This window comes from Cyprinodon variegatus, unplaced genomic scaffold, assembly GCF_000732505.1.
Source record: "Cyprinodon variegatus isolate N-32 unplaced genomic scaffold, C_variegatus-1.0 Scaffold794, whole genome shotgun sequence".
NCBI classification, from domain to species: Eukaryota; Metazoa; Chordata; class Actinopteri; order Cyprinodontiformes; family Cyprinodontidae; genus Cyprinodon; species Cyprinodon variegatus.
Genome location: NW_015151247.1, coordinates 358734 through 382339, shown reverse-complemented (window position 1 = coordinate 382339; position 23606 = coordinate 358734). Strand labels below are relative to the sequence as shown.

Here is a 23606-nt window from a genome sequence, read left to right as displayed (position 1 = left end):
ATAAAAACACATCTATGAGACATTGTTCAGCAAACAAAAAAAAGGAAACATCCAGATTGTCTTAGTTTAACATAGGATCATTTGCTTTATTTGATAGTACCAATTGGAAATCAAAGCTACAGATATTAGTTCCTTACGTTCAGACAAGATGTGAACTAAACATTTTGTTAGTACCTAATAAAACCCTAACATAGTGTTTCTTATCCAATAAGGCAGATGGATACATCTGTGTATGATGTCGCTTTCTGAATATTATTCTTCATATTAGCTGTCTGAAAACTTTGACATAGCAAAGTTTCACCTTAAGGCTTTATTATTACTAAATGAAAATCATTAAAAAACAAACAAATAAAAAAACTGCACACTTGTGACTTATTTTCAGTCCAAAATACTTGCCTGATTCAGAATCAGCATCTCCCTGCTGACTTTAACCCTCGTTTTTTTAAATCCATGCGCAATGCTGTTGAAGAAGCACATCTCAGGCATTGATTTGGTTTTTAAATATAATCATAATCTGATTTTTTAAAGGCAACTAAAAGCAAGATAAGCTAAGGATGAAAATATATGATACTTTTCAATCTTTTCCACACGATTTCCCCGCCTGCATGGCTCCAAACACTTTGATTTAAAAGCTCAGATGACCTATTTTCACAGGACAGAGATAAATAGGTTCAAAATAAATACATCAGTAGTTCAATGCAAAATGCATATACACAAGTCTTTTTTTTTTCTTCTTCTTCTATTGGTTAAAATACTTCAGCAGATGTGCTAGTTCAAAACTTTTGGTCCATTTACCAGACGCTCAAAAAACAGGGAATGTGGTAAATAAATACTTAAAACATGAGAGCATAAAGGAGACGACACACAGGTCGGCTACAGTGAATCGATTCAGCCTTTTCTGGTCCCTTTATAATGAAGATAAAAAAAAAACAACAACAAAAACAATATATAGACACTTTAATGTAACTAAAAAAAAAATAAATCCGGCTCCGATTTATGTAATTTTGCCCATATATGCTCTAATGCAACGTTTTCTTTTTTTTAGCTATGAGAGTTTTAAAAATGATTAAAACTTTTCCCATTTTTTGAGATTGCAACACCAAACTTCTATATATTTTTCTGGGGTTCAGAACAAGGAAAGATAATTTAGTGTTTTATGGTGAATGAAAAAGGATGCAAAGGTTGTTTTCCCAAATATCTAAGGAATCAAAATCTGATAACTAACACTGAACATCAGCTAAATCCCACTTTAAAACTCGATGATGGTGACGTCATGCTGCGGGAATGCTTATGATTTTTCTTACCTTATACAACCATTCACCTTTGACCTTCAATTTCATAAATCATTCCACTGTTGCATGGAATCCCAATACCATATCTCAAAGTTTGCAGTTGTAATTGGCCATAATATCTAAAACATTCAAAAGGAGACGACAAAAGGAGCCGATTTGTTTTTGTTCCCATGTGGTTCTCTCTGCTTCTCCTATTAATCCTAGACAAGGCAATTTCTGAAAGCATTTGCTACTCATGTACACTGCAAATAGACATATTTAAAAGTACAAAAAGAATATATAAAAAAAGAAAACTGTACAAGTGTTAAAGGAATGATTTCACAAGATTCAGAATTGTTAAGATCAGAACTACTTAAAAAAATCCCGACCAAATACCTTCCAGTGATTTTCCCCTTTGTTCAGAGAGACTCCAACACAATCAGTTACTAATGAGAGGTCACAGAATCAGCTGGTGTTTTAGTAAAAGTGGTGGAAAAAGCTGAAGTCCTCTTTCAAAACTCTTTATATCGCTGTAAAAAACACCTCAACACAAAGCTGGGTATGTCTAGTTGACAGTTTTTAGCAAATGCTATGAGGAGGCCTTAGAGAGATCGAAGTCGACGATGAGTTGTTTGATGTATGACAGTGTTTCATGAAGGTACTCGCAGCGCTTCTTTTCTTCCCTGTAGCCTGGAAACTTCTGCAGAGAGAGAGAAGATAGCCGATTAATTCACAAACCATCCTTAACATTCATGGAACACCTTCAGGTGTTCTTGCATCTAGAGCAGCCACCTAACTCAGCTAATACCCTTTAGGATCAACATATAATTGTAAGCTTGGAGAAATAGAAATTCGAAAAACGAATATAAAGCATCCTGGTAACATAATACTGCCACCACTGTGTTCCATCATGGGGAGAGGACAGGGGTGTAGGCAATATTTAGATGTTTTGTTCAAAAAGGTTTTTTTTTCTTTTAATCTCACCTTAATGATTGACTGAATTTACCTGCTGAATTTATCCTGAGGTGAATTTACACTCAAGTGGACCATTTACCGTACTGACCCAATTATAGGACAGCCCTGATTTAACACGACCTCTCACCAGCACCAGTTTTTTAAGAAACGAAACAAAAAGATCAACAAAAAATTAACAGACTGATAAACCAAACTTATTTTGTTTAAAGAAACTATTTTTTATTGCAGTGCTAAGACTTTAACTGAAATAATATTGCATTGAAACAGCTGTGCAATTAAACAATAAAACATAAAAAGCACAGTAATGACATGTTTAATTGAAATCTTTCAACACTTTAACTCGAATGCAATCAAAACCTGCATGAGGCTATTACTCAGACGTCCTCTGCCTCGCTGAAACTCCTACTCTCACTCTGCTATTTTTTATAAGCTTTTCTTTAGCTGTAGGCATTTTTCCGGTCTGTTTGAACGTGCCATCTTCTGATATTGCCCTCTGTAACTCCATATTTCTTTCCCTCCTGACAGCTGCAATTTTAAAGTCAGTGGATGAAGTAACCAAGAAAATCTACCTATACGCCGATGTATCCTATAGTACAGTATATATGCCATCAAAGCACTTTTGGCTCATCTGTATTATAATGCTCCATTAACACATTAATGTTATTGTGATGGATTTGTATAATATGTTATATTACATGATTTAGAGACTTCATTTACTTCATAATGACTATGCAATGTGATGTGCCTATTTTAAAGTAATCTACTTATGCTATTAAACAGCAAGTGTGTGTCAAAGTGATGAATGTAACTTTATTTTAAACGTCTTAAGTCCCCCTGAAAATGAGATCATCGTTGTTCAATGCTGTAGTGCACGTATTGTTCATATTGCGACAGGTCTAACTAGAGAGTACCAATATGGTGGACGGTGGGTTCACTGCAACCCCGTACTACCAACGGGCAATCAACAGTCAAGTGAATAAATATAGTTCAGTGCCCCAGCCACGGCGAGATCACATTTTAAATGGAAAAACAAAACAAAAAAACATTTATATACAGTACTAGAACCGTAAAATTCTGAGGACGAGTGTTTTTTATTTTTGGTCTTATGAATGGGAAAAAGAATAGAGGTTGAATTACAATGCACACCACACTTTTCAGTTTTTCCATACACGCTCTAGTCATGCAGTAATTGTTCCATCACATCAAATCTTTACTGAAGTTTGTGGACCAAATGTGAGAAAATCTGAAAAAGGTCATGTTGACCGAAGCATTTTTTAGGAATAGTCCAAGCTTGTTCCTTCCCTATTTTTTCGCAAAGCTATAGTCTAGTCAGGCAAATGCCATTTCTCAGTGTGGTTTGGGACAACACTAAGTACTGCTAATTTATCGTGATAGGCAATATCCCCGTAGGCAACATACATTTTGTGGTATAAACCCCCTATAAAATTGTGCATTCGATATTTTTGCTCTAACTTGTTTGATGCAGCATAAAACTCTACGAAAGAAAAACTATAACTAAACCGTACAACTGTTTTAACAGGGAAACAAACGACACTGGTCAGGATGGACCTTTATAATGAAAGCTTGATCTTAAGACGGTAAAATCAATGTGTTTATTTTCTCGCTGAAAGTTGGGTAGACAGACCAAAATAACTAAAGTTATCGGATTGAGCTTTTCTTCTAAATATCAAGTGAGTTTATTGTATTTTGTCAATGAATTAACAAGACATTTATCTTTCTGTAAAATGTTGATGTGTTGGTGGGAAGAAAGTGGTTACAGAATTAGAGCAAGAAGAGTCTCATAAAAGAGCCGCCTTTACCTTGCGAAACTTGCTGTACTTTTCCAGTATTTGGTCTTCCATCTTCTAAAGAGGAAAAAGAATGGTTTACCAAGTTATTGTAATTTATTTAGATTGCAAAAAAAATCATGTTTGCTTCCCTGCTGCACGCTCTGTTTCCTGAAGAGCTGTAGATATGTACGTACCTTGTATTCCTGGGTGCCAGGAGAGAGAGTCTTGATCTTGGACCCCAGCTGAACAAACATGTGAGTTATGGCAGCAATCCGGGAGTGAAGGTCTTTGTACTCATCATACTCTGTACAGAAATCTTCCTGATATCTCTGCCTTTGCTCCAAACTCGTGATTGGGCCGTAAGCTCTACAAGGACACATAAACACAGAGGTTGTAAGAAACATGCAAGTTAAAAGTGCTAATATGTCAGCAAAACTGCATGAAGGGCTGAGCAAAAGTTTGTTTTTCTTTTGCTTTCTAAAGTCTATTTCTAATCTAGGACATGATGATTCTTCTTTTGCAGGATATTAGTTTGCCACAAGATGGCACCAAAAAGCTAATGAAAGAAACTAAAATAAGACTGATGACTCTTTGCAGAAAAACCCTCCGTTAATAAGATCTGTTTTTTGTCTTGTTCGTTTAATCAAAATCAACATTTAGAAGAGGAAGCAGCACACATATCCGTTACTTTGCATCCTGTTTGAACTCACAGCACGTAATCCGGCTTCTCCTCAGAGGCCGCAGCACTTGTGATGTCAGGATCTGAAGCAAACACATGAGATTAAGAAAATTAAATTAAGCGGAGTTGAGCCAGAGTCGCACAGACATGAGGCTCAGCTGTTGTCCGAACGCTAAGCTTAGTGTTTTTGTTTCCCTAAGAACCGCAGGAGCATGAGGGTGTTTGTGCCGCCCGCCTCGGTTCAGACAGTTTAACAGCTCACCGGGTGCCAGGGGACCTGTGGAGCTGTTTTTGAGTCACTCAGCCACAGAAGACTGCAGGGACTCAAGAGGGCTGGCTCATGGGAGCAAACACTGCCAAGCTCAAGAGATAATACTGAACAAATGCACCGCATGTGGTGCTGTTAGATAAACTCTGAGCAACAGGAAGCCATCTTCGGTCATCTCTTTTTTTAGCCTAGTGGTTAAAGTAACATTTTAATTGTGGCAAGAGGTGAAAAACAACAGCTCAGATTCAGATACACATCGGCTAAAGAACGTGAGGCAACAGGTGTGATGGTAAGACACAATAAAAAACAAAAAAAAGCCACATGGAAGCCATGAAGGACCCAAAATGGGAGGAATGGGGTGAATGTGTATCACTACCCGACCCGTAGCAGAAGCACGATCCGTGCCATCAACCAGATATACATCCAGGTTTCCATAAATAAAGTAATTATGGTGCCATTTCTATTCTTAACTCACTAAAGAATGCTAATATACTATGCCAAAACTGTATATATCCCAGGCACCTTTTCTTCCTTTGGCACCTTCTTTTTTTTGAATATTTAAGCCGATTTAACAAGTACATTTCTCAACTGTGGGAGCAATAAAATCAATTAATCACATCTTTAAAAAATTTTTCATGATTCTTCTCAGACAATTTTGATGCTTTTTACATTTTATTGGTTAAATTGCTTCTCTGACATCATCATGGGTCATGTTCTGCGCAGTCTGGCAAAATCTGATTAAACTATATATACCTGCATTTTAGTTGTTTCTTTCTTTAGATTACGCACTATATACCATAATGTTAACAGGGAAGGAAAACATAAAACTTAAAAAGACTAGATTTATGTGTAGAACCTTAGCTGAACAAGTTAGCTCCAGTAGGTAGCGTAGGATCCTATTTCCGGAACAGATCTGCCGCAGACGAGTGATCAAACAGGATTTTAATCCATTTATTTTCTCAGGAAATACATTATTAACCTTTAACACATTATAGTTTAGTAAGCTTACTTTTTTGGGGGGAGGGAAAAACATAATTTAGGACTTTTTTAGAAAATAAAATAGAGGGGGACCCGGATGTATATCTGGTTGCGCAAATGAGCTGAAGGTACGGATCGGATCGTGCTTCTGGGACGGATCAGGTATTGACAATGTGTTTATTTAAAAGAAGAAGAAACTGGGTCTTACTGTCTTGTTTATGTGGATTCTGCTTAAGGTCGGGACTCGGCTGCAGCCATTCAGGTGCTTTGTCATCTTTTAACCTTTCCCGCTCCTTATCTTTGTGCTTTTTAGATTTCTTCTTTCTGAGCTGGCTGCTGTTCTGTTGCTGCTGAGTGCCGTCAGAGTTAGCCTGCGGTGCTTGGAGCCGGCTGACTCTGGGGTCCTGATCTTTGCTCTCAGAAATATGTCCGTCAGACATGGTATGCACGAAAGGAAAGTCACAATGGGCTGCATTTAGGCCACGCTGGTCACCAGTAAGGCCACCGGTCCTCTGGGATTCAGCACTGGAGTTGAGATTGGGGTCAAAGGTCACAGCTGCGTTATCATGTGCTTCCTTAATGTTCACGATTCCCTTTATGTTGGACTGGGGTTGTGACCTTTGGTCAGAAAGTTTTTGTCTCTTTGCTGCCAGTCTGTCCCGTGAGTCCAAAGGAACGGAACGTTTCTGAAAAGAAACAAGAAGGCAGCAGAGAAATTCCTCAGTCCTAAGTACAAAATGTATTTAAAAGTTTTTCCCCACATAATAACAAAGAAAGGAAACATTAGTGTTGATAAAACTGACATTTCCATTAATATGATGACTGAAACATTTAAGTTGTACATTATAGTACATCCTCAAGGGAATATACCTATCATGTTTTAGGTATCAGGAAAACATTCAGGATTTTATTTTTTTAAATCAAATAAAATCTCTGCCAACAGAGCCCATATTTGAGTTTAAAAAACAGAAACCTTGCCTAGAAACATCCTTAAAGTTTAGTTTGGGTCATAGAAAGTGTATTATATGTATTTGTAATCAGTTTTTGCCACTGTCATCTGAGCTTTACTCAACGAGCTTAACCACTCTTTGACCCAGTATGAGTCATAGGAAATGGAGGCATGTTTGATATTCTTAGGCGAGAATGTAGCTTTGTTAAACTTTGTTGAATTTTAAGGAGATTATCTGCAGAAAATATAAAGATTATTTATATTTGTACTTGAAGATGAATTTAGGATGCTAAATGGAAGATGCAGAGGTTTCTAAACCTCCATAGTATTGAATACTCTTGGTGCTAGAGGTAGAATGATTTTTTGATATTCTGTGCCAATTGTGTCTTTTCTTGTATTGGTCGATACGTGCATACATTTGTTTTTCTCCTTAAACTGAGACATGTGTAACAGTTGTTACTGTTGAGTCATTTTAAACCACGTGAACGGAGGAAGAAAAAGCATTTCAGTTTTAAGAATTAGCCAAAAATTACCCTACAGCAAAAATTAGGGATCGCTAAGACTGATGTCAAAAATAACCAGTATCAGGAATGGCCTTAAAAAAACTGTATGGGTTGATCTCTAGTTGGTGCAGATAAGAAGTTATGAAAGTTTCAGGTTAGACTGCAGATAACCAAATTTATTGTTTTATTTCGGCTTCAAACAATTAGAAAAGAAAAGAAAAACAGTGAAATACCAGTTTTAAATGTATTACTGTAGCTCTATAAGCATGCTTTTATTGTGTAATAGCTCCTGACTGTTACCCTTGTGAAGTCATGTTTTTAAAAGACAGCAGAAAGAATGATGACAGGAAAACATCCCAGGGGAGAGTATGAAAAGACCTTTGTGCAGTTTGCATTTGGAAAACAGGTGTGAAACCAAAAAATAATCCCAAACAATGAATCAGTTCCTTCGCATGCAATGAGCAATCGCTTTAAGGTTGGCCAAAATGGTAATTACTAATTCCTACTGTAAAGGCAGCTCCTGTCTCAGGTGTTGACTATTGGGTAGAATGGGATCAAATCCACGCCTGACTGGAGAACAGCTATTTATGAACATGTTTTTTTGTCTTTAAACATATACTAACCTACACTTCTCTAATAAATATACATTTCTAAATCCTACTAACACTAAGTAATTTGTTCTTAAAATAAGTGCATTTTTTCTTGAATTAAGGAGATAAGACACTTTGCAAATGCAACAAGATAATTTACATTTAAAATAAGAAAAAACAAGTGCATTGTCTTATTTCAATCCCATAATATCTCATAATCTTTTTTTAAGAGTACAAATACTTGTTTCATTGGCAAATCATCTTATTTACCTGCTCAGATTAAGGTTAAATACACTTGATTTTAGACATGTTGACTTATTTCTAGATCTTTTTGCAGTTAAGGTTATTTAGAAAACCTTAACTTACCACAGCTGGGTTTTTCGCTGCACTTGGATCCTCAGGGGTTGCAGGTATTGACAAGTGTGCTTGAATGTTTCTTGATTTATTGCTGATGTGAGGCTGAAGTTTCCTGTTAAACACACAGTGAGAGACAGGATAAATAAACCCAGAGTCTGTGGAACACAAACAAATGCCAAACTGAAAGGGGAATACCCAAAGGGGTCATGGATTTAGAGAAGAGTATGAATCAGACTGTGGGACAGCTGTGGACGATGCAGTGATGATTAGGCAGCATAAAAATGAGTGAGGCTGAGAGAAGGAGACGGTTAGTACCAGTCCAACACTCATAGTAAAGCCAGGTTTATGCTCAGAAACCAGGTTACCTGCGTGTGTGTCACAGTTAACGCAGATATGCCCCCCTCCCCAAAACTGAGGTGACCGCACACAGTGCCACCTTTAGTGTCGCAGGTAGGAGGGAAAGGAGGCCTCTGATTGGTCAATTCTACATCCGCTCCACTCTCTGAGTATTCCCTGTTTGGTGCCTAATGGCAGAAACTCCAGCTGTAGCCACAACGCCTGGCACACCTCAGACACTATCCCAGTCACCTTACAAGATGCTAGTTTGAAGCTCTGTGTGACAGTCTGTTGGTTTTCACACCAAAACACGCAGCGCCATGGCCAGTCTTTCAGGAACACTCACAGGAAAACTGTGCTTCGTCCGGCATTGAATGAGGGGTTGTAGACAGGGAACAAGCTCGTCAAACCGACACACAGACACCCACAATCGTAACTATTTCGTGACTGTCCCTCTTCGTTGTGGCATGGAATAACAAAGCACCTGCGACCTAGTTTGTCATACCTGCGACAAGCTAAAGGGCTGGTTATCCTCCCATAGCAGTGTGTCACAGTGAGCTTGTTGCAGATATTTTTGATTTATGCTCAGTATTGAAGTGTGGTCTGTACTATGTTATTCCACGCCTCAACACAAGAGGGTCAATCAAGAACTAGCTGTTGGTCTAGATAGGCCGAGGCAGTGAGGGAGTGGGAGCAAGTTTGTGTGAAAACGGCGGGACATGAGGACCAAAAAGAGCGGGGATCCAGGTAGAAATAGGGTCCCAGCGTTCTAGAACACCTCACTCTCCTAGCTGGTCCAACTTCATGAGTCGTTTTCTACAACAAACAAGCCGGTAAGGTACCAAGGAAATACTCATAGTGTAGAGCAGATGTAGATTTGACCAATCCTAGGCCTCCTGTCTGCGGCACTGTCTGCAGTCACCTATAATTTTGGAGAGGGGCAGCAGAGTGTCAGCGGAAGGGGCGGGGGCACATTTGGATTCACTGCGACACTCATGCAGACTACCTGGTTTCTGAGTATAAACCAGGCTTAACTGCGACACACTGCTGTAGGAGTATAACCAGCCCTTAAGGCTGAAAGTCTCTGTGTCATAACATTGACTGTAAATTAAGTCATTCCATGGAAAAATGCAACACTACACATGCAACAGAACTGCAGAGAGTTTAACGTAAACTTCTGCAGAAATTGGTGATATTCACCATAAATGCAGTTATATTAAGCATATATTCCATTAGTTAAAAATATGGAGCATCCTGTCCCACTAGAAATGCTTGTACGAGGCCCCTACGCCTTACTCACCTGGATAGAAGCCTGCAGATCAGCTGCTTCTCCTCCTCTGTATAGCCTGGCCAGTCCCTCTGCACATGTTTGTAGAAATCCTCCTTCAGGAAGTAGCTGCTGTCTTTAGGGTTCACCTTAGCTACCTAAAACAAGGGAAGCCTCCGTCCATGAAAGGAGCAAAGTGGATCAAACGAAAACATCCTGTATTCATGTTGGAGGATATAACTAAATGCCTTATAGTGTCCGTAACAGCAGCTGTGTGAGAAATTAGGCAAGATTTAGTGACACAAGAACATTTCATATAAGAGAGACCTTATTCTTTAGCAACTCAAGTCTTATATTTAGAAAAGAAGAAGCAGTGTACACCATTTTTTTTAAATACAGTTTTGTTTTTAGAGGAGCCTCTTGCCTTTGGCTCCAAATGCAAATATAAACTCCTACTTTTCAGATGAATATTTATAAAACTAAATTTATCGGCATGAAAAACCTTAGATATTCGGCATAACTTTTTTAAAAAAATTCAAAACAGTCTCCATATAGGCCGGATAGGAACTGAGGATTCATAATCTATTTATATTTTCTAATTTATCATATTTTTTATCTGCTAAAAAGCTAAACTAACCCTAAGCTTTTGTTGCCACCTGAGAGCCGAACACTTTCCCTGTCAGTGATAGCCTCATCCTATCGGGCCGCCTTTCTCTGAGGACATCCATCATTGTAATGCCTGCTGACACGGCGGACAGCCCAACAGCAAACAGCATCTCTGAAGAGGCAATTACAGCACTGACCTAATTAGACACAACAACCTATACAACCACCCCCTTGAGTGCACATATTGATAGGCTGAGAAGAACACACAAACAGTTGTGATCGGTAAAAAAAAAAAAAAAAAAATTACACATGACCTACATTAACCACAAACACAAAGAGGTCTGCTAGATGTGATGCTGGTTTATAATTTGCAGCGCCATGGTTACACGCATTTTAGCATCCAGGAAGGTTGTCAGTGTGGCGTTTCAAATGGAAAGTGTGAAATATTCCTAATTGCTATAAATTAATGCTGTTAGAGGCAATTTTTTAAAGGTTTGTACACCATGTTTAGGCTGTCTTTGGTGCCAAGAAACTATTTTCACATCAAGATACAGATTAATATGAAGGTAGATTTATGTTTCCATGTTAGGGACAGGTCCAAAACTACATTTACAACGGACAAGCCTTAATGAAGGCTTTCTTTAGCAACATGGACGTAACATAAGTCTACAGTGCCTTGCAGGAGTATTTATGATTTTTTTCCAACCTCAGATTTTTTGTCTTTTAAGATTTTACTGGACTTGAAAGAAAGATCATGGGTCTTTAAAATAGCACCAAATTGTGGTGGGATATTTTGTACATAACCATATATTCCTTTTAATGAGCAGAAGAACCTGAATGAACCCGTAAGAACCTTCAGCTTCTAATCTGTGGCCTTGTATTTTGTATGAAGGATTCCTTCACAACTGTTATCTTGTTTCGTATAAGATACATGCTGTTGTTTTTCCTGCCTGGTTCCTGTAAGGAGAGTACTGTCAAAGTTGTTTTCTTTTTACCTCCCTACATCTGTTTCTCATCAATTTTCTGCCATGTTCTGTAATGTGATTAAAAGGATGTAATAACTCTGCTTGTGGCTGTAGTGAACTGTCTCCAACTTTATTAAAACAGTGTCTTCCTGCTTTGATAACAATGAAAAAAATTTTTTTGAAATTGTGTATATACATAAAATCGGGTATTTCCTACAGCACCTATGCATATAGTTTAAAAACAGTTAGAGGTGATAAAGAAAACAATAGCACAAATGCAAACACTAAACATGGTTGTCCATATATTAACAGGCTTGTTTAGGAGAGCAATAGCCAATCAAGAGACCAATGAGAAGCAACCAAAAGGGCCTGTTATCTCTGGAGGATGGTAGAACGTTCCTACATTTATTATACTACTACTACTATATATCTATAAATCTGGACTATATAGGAAAGTAGCACGAAGAAAGCAGTTACCTAAAGGTACCAATAGAAAATTTGTTTCACGCATTTTGTCATAAGGTGACGTTGAAAACATTTAGAAGAATGAAAACAAGTGTTGCAGAAAATTAACACTGCACATCCCCCATTGAGGTTTGGGGACTTGTTCGGGGGCTCTTCCGGGATCGGACTGACCCCAATCCTGGACAGTAAGAGCCATAATGGAATGTTTTAAAGGAAATGATTTGCATTAGATTGTCCTAGTCAAAGTCCCACACCTAATTCACATGGAAATGTGTGTGAACATTTTAAAGGGGACTTGTTAAAGTCGCAGGGAAACAGCTGTTCCAAACGTTGCATCTCCGAATTCTCCAGAGTGGTGCCCGACTTTACACCAGTGAATAAAGTAAATATGATTGGTCGTTTATCAAGGGGGCTGGATTATTGAGGCAGAAGGTAAGTTTGGTTGTAGCCGGATTGTCGGAAGCATCTTGCTAAACTTAGTGCTAGTTTGTTCCCCATGGGAAATTACATCAGGACCAAGTCGCACTTAGCAACGACACTGTCAAGTAACGCTATGGATAGAGGAAACATGCAAGAGGAGGACAGTTTTGTGTCGGAGTTAATGGATGAGTCTCCTCCATCATTAATTTTTTAATTAGAGGAGGAAAGCGGGGACGAAGATGTTGTGGAAGAGGACGCCAGGGCGGCAGAAGCTTGGTTTGGTGTAGAAGGCTTTCAGCCTTACATGTTTGAGCCCTTGCCTCGCAAAGCTGCCTGTTCTGTTAGCTCTACGCCTGCTGAAGATACAGACGTCCATCCCCGTGAACACTGGGACGGAACTCAATGGGAAAGGAAATAATGATTCCTATTTCAATTGTTGCCTATATTAGCTGTGACATATGAATCAAGATGCTTTGACCGAAAACATTTGATTGACAGATGGCCGTTGATTAATGATTGGCCGAATTTAGGTGTACAAGCTAACTAACTGCCCTGCATAAGATAACGAAGAAAAAAAAAACCCTGCTCATTTTAAGACAGGATTTGTTTCTTTAAATAGAAATTTTCTAACTTTTGGAATAATATCGTCTGATAAAGAGTACATTTATATAAATGTTTAAGCCAGAATGATATGACATTTAAATATGAATTCCCTATGACTTTAGAAAACCTTGTCTTGAGGTGGTCAAAGATTGTAGAAGTAGACAATAACAGTTATGATTGCAGTTAAAAACAAAGAGTGTATCTTTGTGTGCATTTGCTACATTGTGGGTCACAATTTCTGGAAAAAAAGGACATTGCAGGGACCGACTGCTCCTTGTGGGGACCAGTGTCTGGTACCCATGGGTACCATTGCTCTTTTAGGGTTAGGACAGAGTAGGAATCGAGTTTTGATCAGAGTTAGGCATGAACTTGTAATGGTTAGGTTTAGGGTAAGGGCCACGGTCAGGATGCAGAAATGGGTTAGAAATGAATGAAAGTCAATGGAAAGTCCTCACAAGGATAGGGAAACAGGATTGTATGTGTATGCCAGTTTTGTTTTATTACCTAAAAAGTCCAGTGAAAATGTTCAAGGGGTATTAATAGTTTTCACAGGATGTGTTTTTACCTCCTCAAGCACAGCACCAAGCTCAGCCTTGTCCTTTGCTCCGGCTCGCTCCCTTTCCAGCCACAGGAGAAGCTCTGGCTTCCTGTAAGGCTTAAGGGCCAGCAGGTGGATGATGCGTTCCTTCAGGGGCTTCTGGATGGCGGCAGGTATGCTGCTGTTCCTCCGACTGTTGGCTGACTGCTTGTAGAAGCTACTGTCAGGAGCAGCTGGGGGAGCGGGTTTTTTTTGGAACTTGAAACTTTTACCTGAACAAACAGATAATGAGAAAACATTTTTATGAAAAAACCATTTATGGTGAAACGGAGTTATGAAAGTGTTCAGATTTTTATACATAGAGACTATAGAGATAAGATAATGGACATATCAACGAAGCTACAATTAAATGTTTGGTGGTTTGTTTTTTTTCTAATGACGTAAACATATAATAGATTTTTCCTTGCCTTACTTCATCAAGTAGACTGAGCACGTTTGAGCCGTGAAGGCTATCTTCTCTCTTTGCTAATCCTGCTGTGGGTTAATCTGAGCTTTAAAGGTCAGAGCGGGGGGGAGGCTTAGGAAAAGAGAGGTTTCTGTTCAACCACTGAATGCGGGCTTACGAATATTGATTACACTTTGCATGTTATTATGTTCCCAAACTTTTCTGCCTCATATTTTGGAGTGAGTTTCATGCAAATATATAAAATAACAGAACTAGGGCTTGTAACCTCTGGGTATGGTTTCACAAACAACTTCCTTCACTTGTATTGACTTTAGAAACCTTTCCATGTAGTCACAGCAGCAGGTGTGGAATATGCCGACTTTGGCTTTGCATAAAATAAAAGGTTAATGCTTCTCAAATTCTTCTTTGAATAGAAAAAGATAGTAAGTCCTGTTATAGATTCTACTTGATCTAAAGCAGGAGTACCCTAGTCCATGATGGTAGCCTTTTAAGAGCTACCATCAAGCAACTTTTAGATGCATCTCTTCACCAAAACACCAGGATCTAATGCTACCTTCAGGCCGCACGCTGCAGAAGCAGCTGGTTTACATACAAAGTCAGTGGTTGATAAGGTGCAACAAAACGTCCTGCAGCGCCTTTAAAGCAGCAGGAGCAGCGCCTCATGAGCTTCTGAGCATCTGACGCGCATTACGTACTTTTCAGAAGCAGCAGATGCTGGAGTTGGAAAACTATAACTGTTGCTGCTCGACGCGCCACATCAACCAATCAGAGAAGCTGATCTTGGAGCTGGCAGGGAGACAGACACAGCAATGCTGATGCATATCACTACGATCACTCCTCTGAAACAGTTTATTGATTACGTACATGAAAAATGCCTTCCAGCCGCCGCCAACAATAGCGAAAAACCCAGAGGCGACTTGGCCAGAGGCAGCCGTTGAAGGGGTTTTCCAGTGCTAGAGCACCACTGGTGTATGGGGGATTGTGCTGGTCCCACAGCGAAATAATATTTGAAGGCAGGATCATAATCTTGATGAACTGACTGCACAGATGTTGTTTTCAGGTGGACTTTCTCACTTAAAAATATATTAAAACTACTTTTTACCCACTGATCACAGCAAATAGAGCAAAGCCGCTTTCTGCCATTGAACCCAGGAGCAACAGAAGCATCAGACGTATCTGGAGACAGTTAACTGAAAGCACTTCAGGAACTTTAAAGATGCTCCTGAGGCGGCTCTGACCTTAATATGTACAAGCAACATAAATGAAGCAGCAGAAGCTTTCTTTCTGCTTCGACTGCATCGGGTCTGAATGTAGGATAACAGCCGACTTCTCTTAGCGTTTGATTCAGCTCAGCTTAGGACTGATAACGTGCCACTAATTTGATTCGGATGTTTGGAGAAGAAATGCCTCTAAAATTTTACATGATGGTAGCTCTGGAGGACTGGGATGGGCATCCCTGATTTAAAGCCTCTTGCAGTTCTGCTGGTATCTTAGAGTTGGTGTTTCTCTATATGTGGACTGAATTTATTTTACCAGTTTTATGTTTCCTTAACTCGCTTATCTTCCAGATTTACTCTATTATTTTATCCATCCATCTTCTCTCATATCCCCACATCATGATTATGCCACCACCATGTTTAACAGGTGAGGTCTTTTGTTCAGGGTAATGGACAATATCATCACCTGACCAGATCACCTCCACCTGTTTCCCATGTCGTCTATATGCCTTATGTAAAAAAAAAAAAAAAAAAAAAAAAATTTAATGGCTTAATTTAAAAAATAATTTAGCTGTCACATTTTGTTATTTGTCTGATATAAGTCTACAACTCAGGAGATTCCTCCACCTAAGCAGAGGATTTCTGCAGTTACCACAAGCCCATATCTGTTCCTCTAAAGGTGGACAAACCTTCTCCCTGGATCAGTCAAAGCTCTTCATTCGCTCGTGTTCTATAATCAACCTAGAGAACCCAGAACTGCAGCTTTTCCACTAATATAAAATGATTAAAAACTGGACTACTTAATAATTAGGTGAGCTATCATGCACTAAATTGTATTTAGGAGACCAAGATTAAAGAAAGCTGAAAACATGTTTAATTTTTTATTTTCTGGTCTCAACCCCATTTTACTAAGAAAATAAACTTCAAGTAAAATGCGAGTTTTAGATGCCGTATATTTAATTTCATTATTTTTTTTTCTTCCGTCATGTATAGCTATTTTAATTCTAATTGTATTGGGGGTTTTTTTGTATTTAGTTCATTATTTATGTTTTGCTTTTAGGTAAAGGGTGCGGATAAGATTCTTCAACTTTCTGCTACCTTTCATTCAGGAATTACGAATCCTTGTTTTTATGTTTAGTTGTTTTTTGTTTTTTTTTAACACAAATGAAGCATATTGAATGAAAAATAAAATTTCTTTCCACTTCTGTTTTCTGTTGCTGTATCAGGTAAAATCCCAATACATGAAGAAATGGTAATCTTATGATAACAGCATGTGCAGACGCTCAAAGGTTAAACAAACAATGCAGGGTACTTGATGAGGATGCAGATTTGGTGTTTTATGTGTTCTGCAGATGGGAAAATGTGCTGGGATTCAAAGTAGAGCTCAGAGAGTAGTTTGAAGTGATCCCTTTAGCCATACACTTACACTTGCTTGAGCTTAAAAGCTCATGTTACACAATTTAGAGTCTAAATTTGGTCCATATCAGCTGGAGGTTCAGCTCCCCTGGAGCTCCAGCCTCCACATAGGGGTCCAGAAATGGGCCAAGAAAAATTATTGCAAAAGCACAGCAAAAGGCTGGAGTTAAGGCAAACAATGTAGCAAGGAAGCTGTCCAGTTTATTTTTATCTATTATGATTAAAGAGCTGCAAAGTGTCCTTGGTTTCCAAGAATTAAAAAACCCTGCAGTTGCCCTTTCAGACAACTGCAGGGTAAAACATCTATTTCCTAGTTCGCCATAAATGTATTTATCATTGCTGTAAGAACAGTATGTATATTTTGGAGATATGCATTAATTAGTTTTTTTTAAGCTATATCTTGGTGCCCCATGGCCTGCTCTCAGCAGAGATAAGTGGTACTGAACACACCCACCAGATAATCAGACAAATGCATTCAAAACCCATCTGTGAATAAAATAGACACTCTGAGACTGAAAAGCAGAGTCCAACAAAAACATCAAAGAGAAGACTTTCACCAGTGACTGGCCAGCCTGCACATCTGGTTTCGTTACTCATCACAAGTGGAAAATGTCTGGTTTTCAGCTTCAAGCAATGATCAGAGCAGTGTAGCTCAACTTACACAAATATTCGAAAGGCTTTTACTGGTGCTGTTCATTTTCCCTTTCTGATTTCATGATGAACTGTTGCATCCACAGCCCTTCTCTTCTCTCCCCATTTTGAAGAAGGAGCTCGGTCATATTCAAAATACAAACTTCTGAAAGTACTTTAAATATAAAATTATTACATACTGTTTTAATTACCGTAAGGGTAACGTTCATTTGAATGTGCTTTACTGGAGGGATCCATCTTTGTCAATGAACACTACTGCCACCTACTGGTTTGTGACGTCATGGTGCGGTATTGGCTGTTGATCAAGTCCCAGTGCTGTATCTGGTGTTTGTCACAACGCATCATCCAAGTCATCTTGAAAACATTCTTCTTCCAAATGTTGGCTAGAAGTTTGATAGCAAATCCTCCCTCTTAAAGTTGGCAATCCAACGAGGAACCCGTCCGTGGAGGATCGGGAATCGGAAAGGTGATATAACTCTTTTTTTTTCACCTTTTACTCGATGTATTCCAACATCCAACTGCCATGCACGTGGGCATTGTCAGTTTCACTATAGCTCTGGTGAATTTCAATGGTGAAGTCCTCTGAAAATCTTCAATAATTGTTGTTGATTGCAGATGTGTCTAGTAGCTCCCAATGATTTTGCTTGTAAAGCGGGGAGAATGGCGCTAGGCTTACCGCACCGTGACGTCACTGCCGGAAGATGGCAGGAGTATATTTGATTTAGATTTTATGTATACACATGCATATTTTTTATCCTGTGTGGGCAGTGCTTTTATTTTGGAAACCTTGTGTTTATTGAAATCGTGCTATATAAGTAAAGTGGATTGGATTGGATATATTTGGGCAAAAATGGCCGCTCCCAGACTCTGATCATGACGAAAGATATGTTTTTACTGATTAACGCTAAATTCATTAAATCACTGCAAACGTATTAGTTTTAGGTATAAATAATGATCCATTGATTATTCCTTGCTGACCGGCCTTTTCCTTTAAAGGTATAGTGGATAATCTTCTTTTTCTGGGTGGATCATCTAAATAAGTCGTTCTCCTAACTGTCAATCATTCTGGTGATATGTTTACGTAAGACCGTTCTACGTGTTGTCCCCATTTTCACTTACCGGTGGTGAGTCTGACATAGTGGAAAAAATTGCAAATCGTTCTGAAAGTAAGCTTGTATAAGCGATGCAAAGGGCAGCTTTTAAACAGAGCTTGCACGAGGAGAAATGCTCTCAGGATCGGGTACGGGGTTGTGCATGTGCATTTTCTTTGGTCTAATCTTACTGGGATGTGAGGCTCCAGGTTTGATCTCGATGGCTGAGCGGCTCCAGCTGTCCTTTTCCATCTGAGACATCCTCTCTCGGGTCATCTGGTAGGAGTCATCCGTAGCGCACACGGTGATCTTGTCCTGGATGCTCCCCTGGCCCTCCAGCTGCTCACGGCCGTCGCTGCCAAACAAAGAAAAAGGCAAAGTATAATCCTGGTGTTTATGGCTCCGTGCAAGACTTTCTCTTGGACAAATCTACAACTGTATGTTATGTCACAGGCTTTATTTAGACCGGTGGAAGACAGCGCAGAGCCGATGGAAAACCACTGGGATTACTTTGGCTCAGACAGCAAAACTTGCACAACAGGGATCATCTTAGACAGAGGTAAGAGTTTGCTAAATGAACCCCTGAAGGCGAGAGCTGGAAAGAAAATGTACGACAGTGTCAAAGTTTCCTGTCTCACTGCAGGAGGGTTTGAATCAGGAATGGGACGTTCCTAAAGGGGATTCTTTATGGTCTCTCTGGCTCCCTTTGCACCATCCAAAAATATCCAGGTTAGGTTAACTGGTTAATCTAAAATGTTATTTGGTGGGATTTGTGTTTTTTTTGTGCATGTCAGGGAGCAGAGACTCACAAAGATAACCAAGTTAGGAAAACAGTGAGGCTGCATGTCTGTCTTTCTGTTTTTTTTTTAAACAGCCGCAACAAACTGTTAAAGTCAATTCAAGGAGAAGCCAAAAAAAGTACAGAAGTGACCAGAGTTTTCTGACTCTATGGAGCTGATCCCCTCCCAGTCTTCTAGCTACGCACTGCCTGTCAGTAGGATGAAGTTTGTTCTTCTACTTTTACATTGCTTTCAACACAATTAAATTTGCTGCATGGGAATAATTTCAGATATAAACCCTTAGAGGTCATGTCGTGAAAACAAAAGGAGCACTGATCCCTCTTTATTATTCTGAGAGCTGGTAGAAAATTAACAGAACAGCCAAACGCTTCAAAAAGGACTTAATCAATCAAGGATCAGCGGTTACTTTCTAAATAAAGGCAGTGAGATCAAGTTTAATGTGCTAAATGTGGTCGTTTTAATTATGATTATCATACCACAATCTGCCTTCCAGATAAAAATGTTCCCAAAGTTTGAGAAATAAAAGGATCCATCTAGAACAAATATAAATAATTTGGCCTCTCATGTGATTTAAACGCACAGAGAAAATAAAAAAAAGGAGTAGAGTATCTTAAAAATGGAGCAATTGATGAGCTGTGAACAGTTTCCACCCAAGATCACAACCATGAGATTGATTAATTTGCAAATATATCCCAGTGGGGAAAACAGGTCTATGCTGATTTGCATTTTTACAAGAAATGAAAATCACAGATGCATCAATCAAACAGCCGAAGATAAGAAACTAGTTTAGCTCTGATCTATGATCGACTTGTCGGATACTGAGAAAAATCTTTTTTTCTTTGCTCATTAAATGCATCAACACACAAAGATTTTTTTGTTTAGTAACACATTAACCACCAGGATGCACTTTATTGGCAATAAATCGAAGTATAGAACAAACGTTTTGAAAAATAAAATCTTGTTCCTCAATTCCCTGCTGCATTGTTAAAATTACATGAATCTCTTTTTCTTTTTGCTATCTATGCATTGTACTGAGGGAAAAAAGCAACAAAACAATAGAGATTGGAAACTGCAGTCTGGACCTTGAAAGAAACTAAAAATCAGTATAGGACAGTAAAAATGAAAATAACGGCGTGTGACCTTTGTCATACCTTGAGATGTACTGATGGACGCAGTCGAAGCTGGCTTGTGGTTGGTCTTTGCTGTCACTGGATAAGTAGAAGGAGAAGATGCGCAGAGCTGAAGGTAACTCTGGTGTTGGAGCTGGGATCTTGATGTACTTCGAGGAGGAAAAAAAAGAGATTGATCTAAATTAAAGGTATAAACCAAATATACAACTGACTGACGACACAGTATATAATACTCTTTAAATCGGCTAAATGTGGGATAAAATCTAAAGTTTATAGAAAAGCAAGCTACAGCTTGTCAACTCACTCCAATTTATTCATGCATTACCCTTCCAAACTGGATCTTATTGCAGAAGAAAAAGCAATTTTCTACACAGACTGCAGCCAAATGCACTGTATCCAAGAAACACAGGCCTGTACAAGTTAAGGTTTTTGCAATCCACATAAAAATCTTACTGCTAGAGGCAAATACCAGTCTAGTCAAAGAAGAAAAAAGTTAATGTAATAAAAGGCTTATCCTTGTCTTCAGTGTTCAATTTTGCTTAATAGATACAAAAGCCTTGAACCCCTTATTGGATTAAATGGATATAGAGACTTACTTTATCTCAGTTGGGTTATAATGTTTTTAAAGTTCAAATATTAAGGGTTTTCCCCCCGTGTCAAAAGTGTTGCAGTGGAGGTGTAGGGCACACCAGGGACGGGTCTTAGAACCTCATAAAACAAAAACTAAATACAAAGTAACCATAGTAAAAGCCACAGCACTTAGAGAAAACCTCATATTCTGTTTTAATGTGCAAGATCTGGTAGGAGATATTTCTTTACAGTAGAGTAAAAGTATACACAGTATTTACACACAAATGGAGAACGTGATCCGACCAGCATGCTTTAATTAGTGCAGTGGAAGACTCACTGCAGACCAACACATGAACGCAAATCTGAACAAACACTTAAATTTGCAAAAAAACAAAACAAACAAAACAAATAAAAACTGAAACGATTCCAGGAGTCAAACTCCTGTATTTAGCTGATTACAGCAATAAGAGTCCAAGTAGTCTTTGTTGCAGTTTGGCTACTTTCAGCAATGCAAATCTAAGTTACTGATACAAAATGGGTTTTCACAAAGTCCTGCAGAATTTCAGAATTCAAAATTAAAAGAATGTTTGGTTTTGTGAGAAAAACGTGATACAAGAAAATAGAAATGCTAATATTGACCAATGGATTGGTCTATCCCAACAATACACTATCAACAGGCTCAGTTGCTATTGTTGGTGGTTTTAAAAATAAAAATTATTATAATTATTTTATTTTTTTTGGAGTTTTTAGGGCACTAGTGGCTCGTTTTTTCGACAGTAGGCTGACAGGAAAGAGGGTATGAGAGAGAGGGGGAGAGACATGCGGCAAAGGACCACAGGTCGGATACAAACCCGGGTCGGCCGCATTGAGGACTAAGGCCTCCATCCAACTGCAGCACAGAAGCACGCTTGACTCTTTGCCGTTTTATTGATACTGATCATTTAAAAACATTCCTGGCTGCCTCTCGGCTCCGTTTCAAAGCATGCAAATATTGGTTTCTTCTAATGTAAATGGAACCATAAACTCTAGAGCCGTGCCAACAAATGATGACATCTTATAAAGGATGAGTAGAACAACAGCACAAAGCTGGAAAGAAAAAGAACCCACAATGAATTTTAACAGTATAGATGAGTGCACTTATTTCTGGTGCCCAACCTGCCCTCTATGCACCAGAAGCCTATTGGGGTTCACCTTTGGCCTTTTGTCACCAGTCTGCAGTAAAGCAACTCAGACGTTGGCTCCAATTTTCTTATCAGCTTGCTGCACATGTCTTTACAGGCAGGCTGTCACCGCAGGAATTTCTACTAACTATAAATGACTGAGCTCTTACACTACACACAGCTAAGGTGGATCTTAGTTCCTTAGAAAACACTTTGTGTAATGGCTTCATCTGTGGACAGCCTCTCAGTGATTAGCCTATTAAAAAAGGTGACAGATAACAGCAGAAGAAAGTCTTTCTTTTCTTTCCATCTTTTTAAATTAAGCTAAAACATAGAAATTCTGTTTTTATGCTACTGTAGACTGGAGAAACACAGTGCTTGTAGCGTTTTGAGTGTAGCTGCTGTGCAGCTCAGCATACTGCCTACAGTATATACAGTAGAGAATGACTGCAGCGTGAGAGGAAAGTGACAAAACGTTCTCAAAAATAAAAGCAAATGTGTGAGGTGTGAATTTGTTTTAAGAAGCCTTTACTCTGATACCCTAAAATAAAATTAGATGCAACCAATCACCCTCAGAAGTCTCCAAATTCATAATCTTCGTCCACAGTAGTGTAATTTTCTATCGACTGTTCTGCGAAGGCCTCAGAGTTTTGTTGGAGAACATTTGGGTCAATAATTGATTCATCATTAAAAACATGGGCATCAAATTAACTGACTAGTGCTGTTATAAAAAGCAACCAAGAGGGTTACTCTGGAGGAGCTGAGATCTACAGCTCAGGAGGGAGGTTCTATTGACAAACATTTTGTGTTTAACAAGCCTATTTTCTATTTTCGGGAAAATGGCCAAAAAAACAAGGCTTTTTATTTATGGTCGGCGACAAGCCCTGTAAGAGACACAGATACTCATGATAGAAGCTCTCTGGTCGGCAATGACAGTGGCGGAAAAAAGAAAAACCAACACTGAACATCATCCTAACACCAACCACATAATGTGGTGGTGGCAGCGTCATGCTGTGCAGAAGGGACAGGGAAGCAGGTCGTAGTTCATAGAAAGTTTGGTAAAGTTAAATACATCACAGCTTCAGAAAGACTGAAGTGGAACTTTCCATTCTTTATATTTAAGCATAGTGATGAGTTAGAATGGCCCAGTCAAAATCAGACCTAAATCTAGATGATAATGTGTAGCTAAATTGAATTGAGAGGGGATTTTGCGTATTAAATAAGAGTTTAAGCATATTGTAAACATTTGGACTATTATCTACATCTCTATTAACCTGACTCCGCCAGATGGATTAGCTCCGCATATCCATCTGGAAACCTTCCGTAGAAGTAACTTTGGGAAGGGGCAAAAATACTGGTTAGCTGATTGGCCTATGTTGGTGATAGACGGGCCAAACAAACCAATCAGATCAACGAAGCATATGACGTAACAGAGCAACGACGAAGAGGAGCCAATTGATAGATCAAACTCTTGCCGAAACCAGTCGGGAGAAGAGCAAAAACATCTTTTCCTCTGAGAAAAGCCTCCAGAGGAGTGTTTTGCTT

General features: G+C 38.9%; 1 protein-coding gene across 1 annotated transcript in view; it reads right to left on the bottom strand.

Moving 5' to 3' along the window:
* Positions 1–1035: 1035 nt before the first annotated feature.
* LOC107098634 (RNA polymerase II elongation factor ELL-like) overlaps positions 1036–23606 on the bottom strand; it is a 39106-nt gene continuing 16535 nt past the window's right edge. The window contains exons 3-12 of the mRNA XM_015396407.1: positions 20353–20480; positions 18593–18756; positions 13588–13832; positions 9997–10121; positions 8370–8472; positions 6170–6647; positions 4747–4798; positions 4231–4402; positions 4067–4111; positions 1036–1971 (exon numbers count right to left, since the gene is read on the bottom strand). Coding sequence (XP_015251893.1) covers positions 1861–1971; positions 4067–4111; positions 4231–4402; positions 4747–4798; positions 6170–6647; positions 8370–8472; positions 9997–10121; positions 13588–13832; positions 18593–18756; positions 20353–20480 — 1623 coding nt within the window. The 3' untranslated portion in view covers positions 1036–1860. The remainder of the gene's footprint in view (positions 1972–4066; positions 4112–4230; positions 4403–4746; positions 4799–6169; positions 6648–8369; positions 8473–9996; positions 10122–13587; positions 13833–18592; positions 18757–20352; positions 20481–23606) is intronic.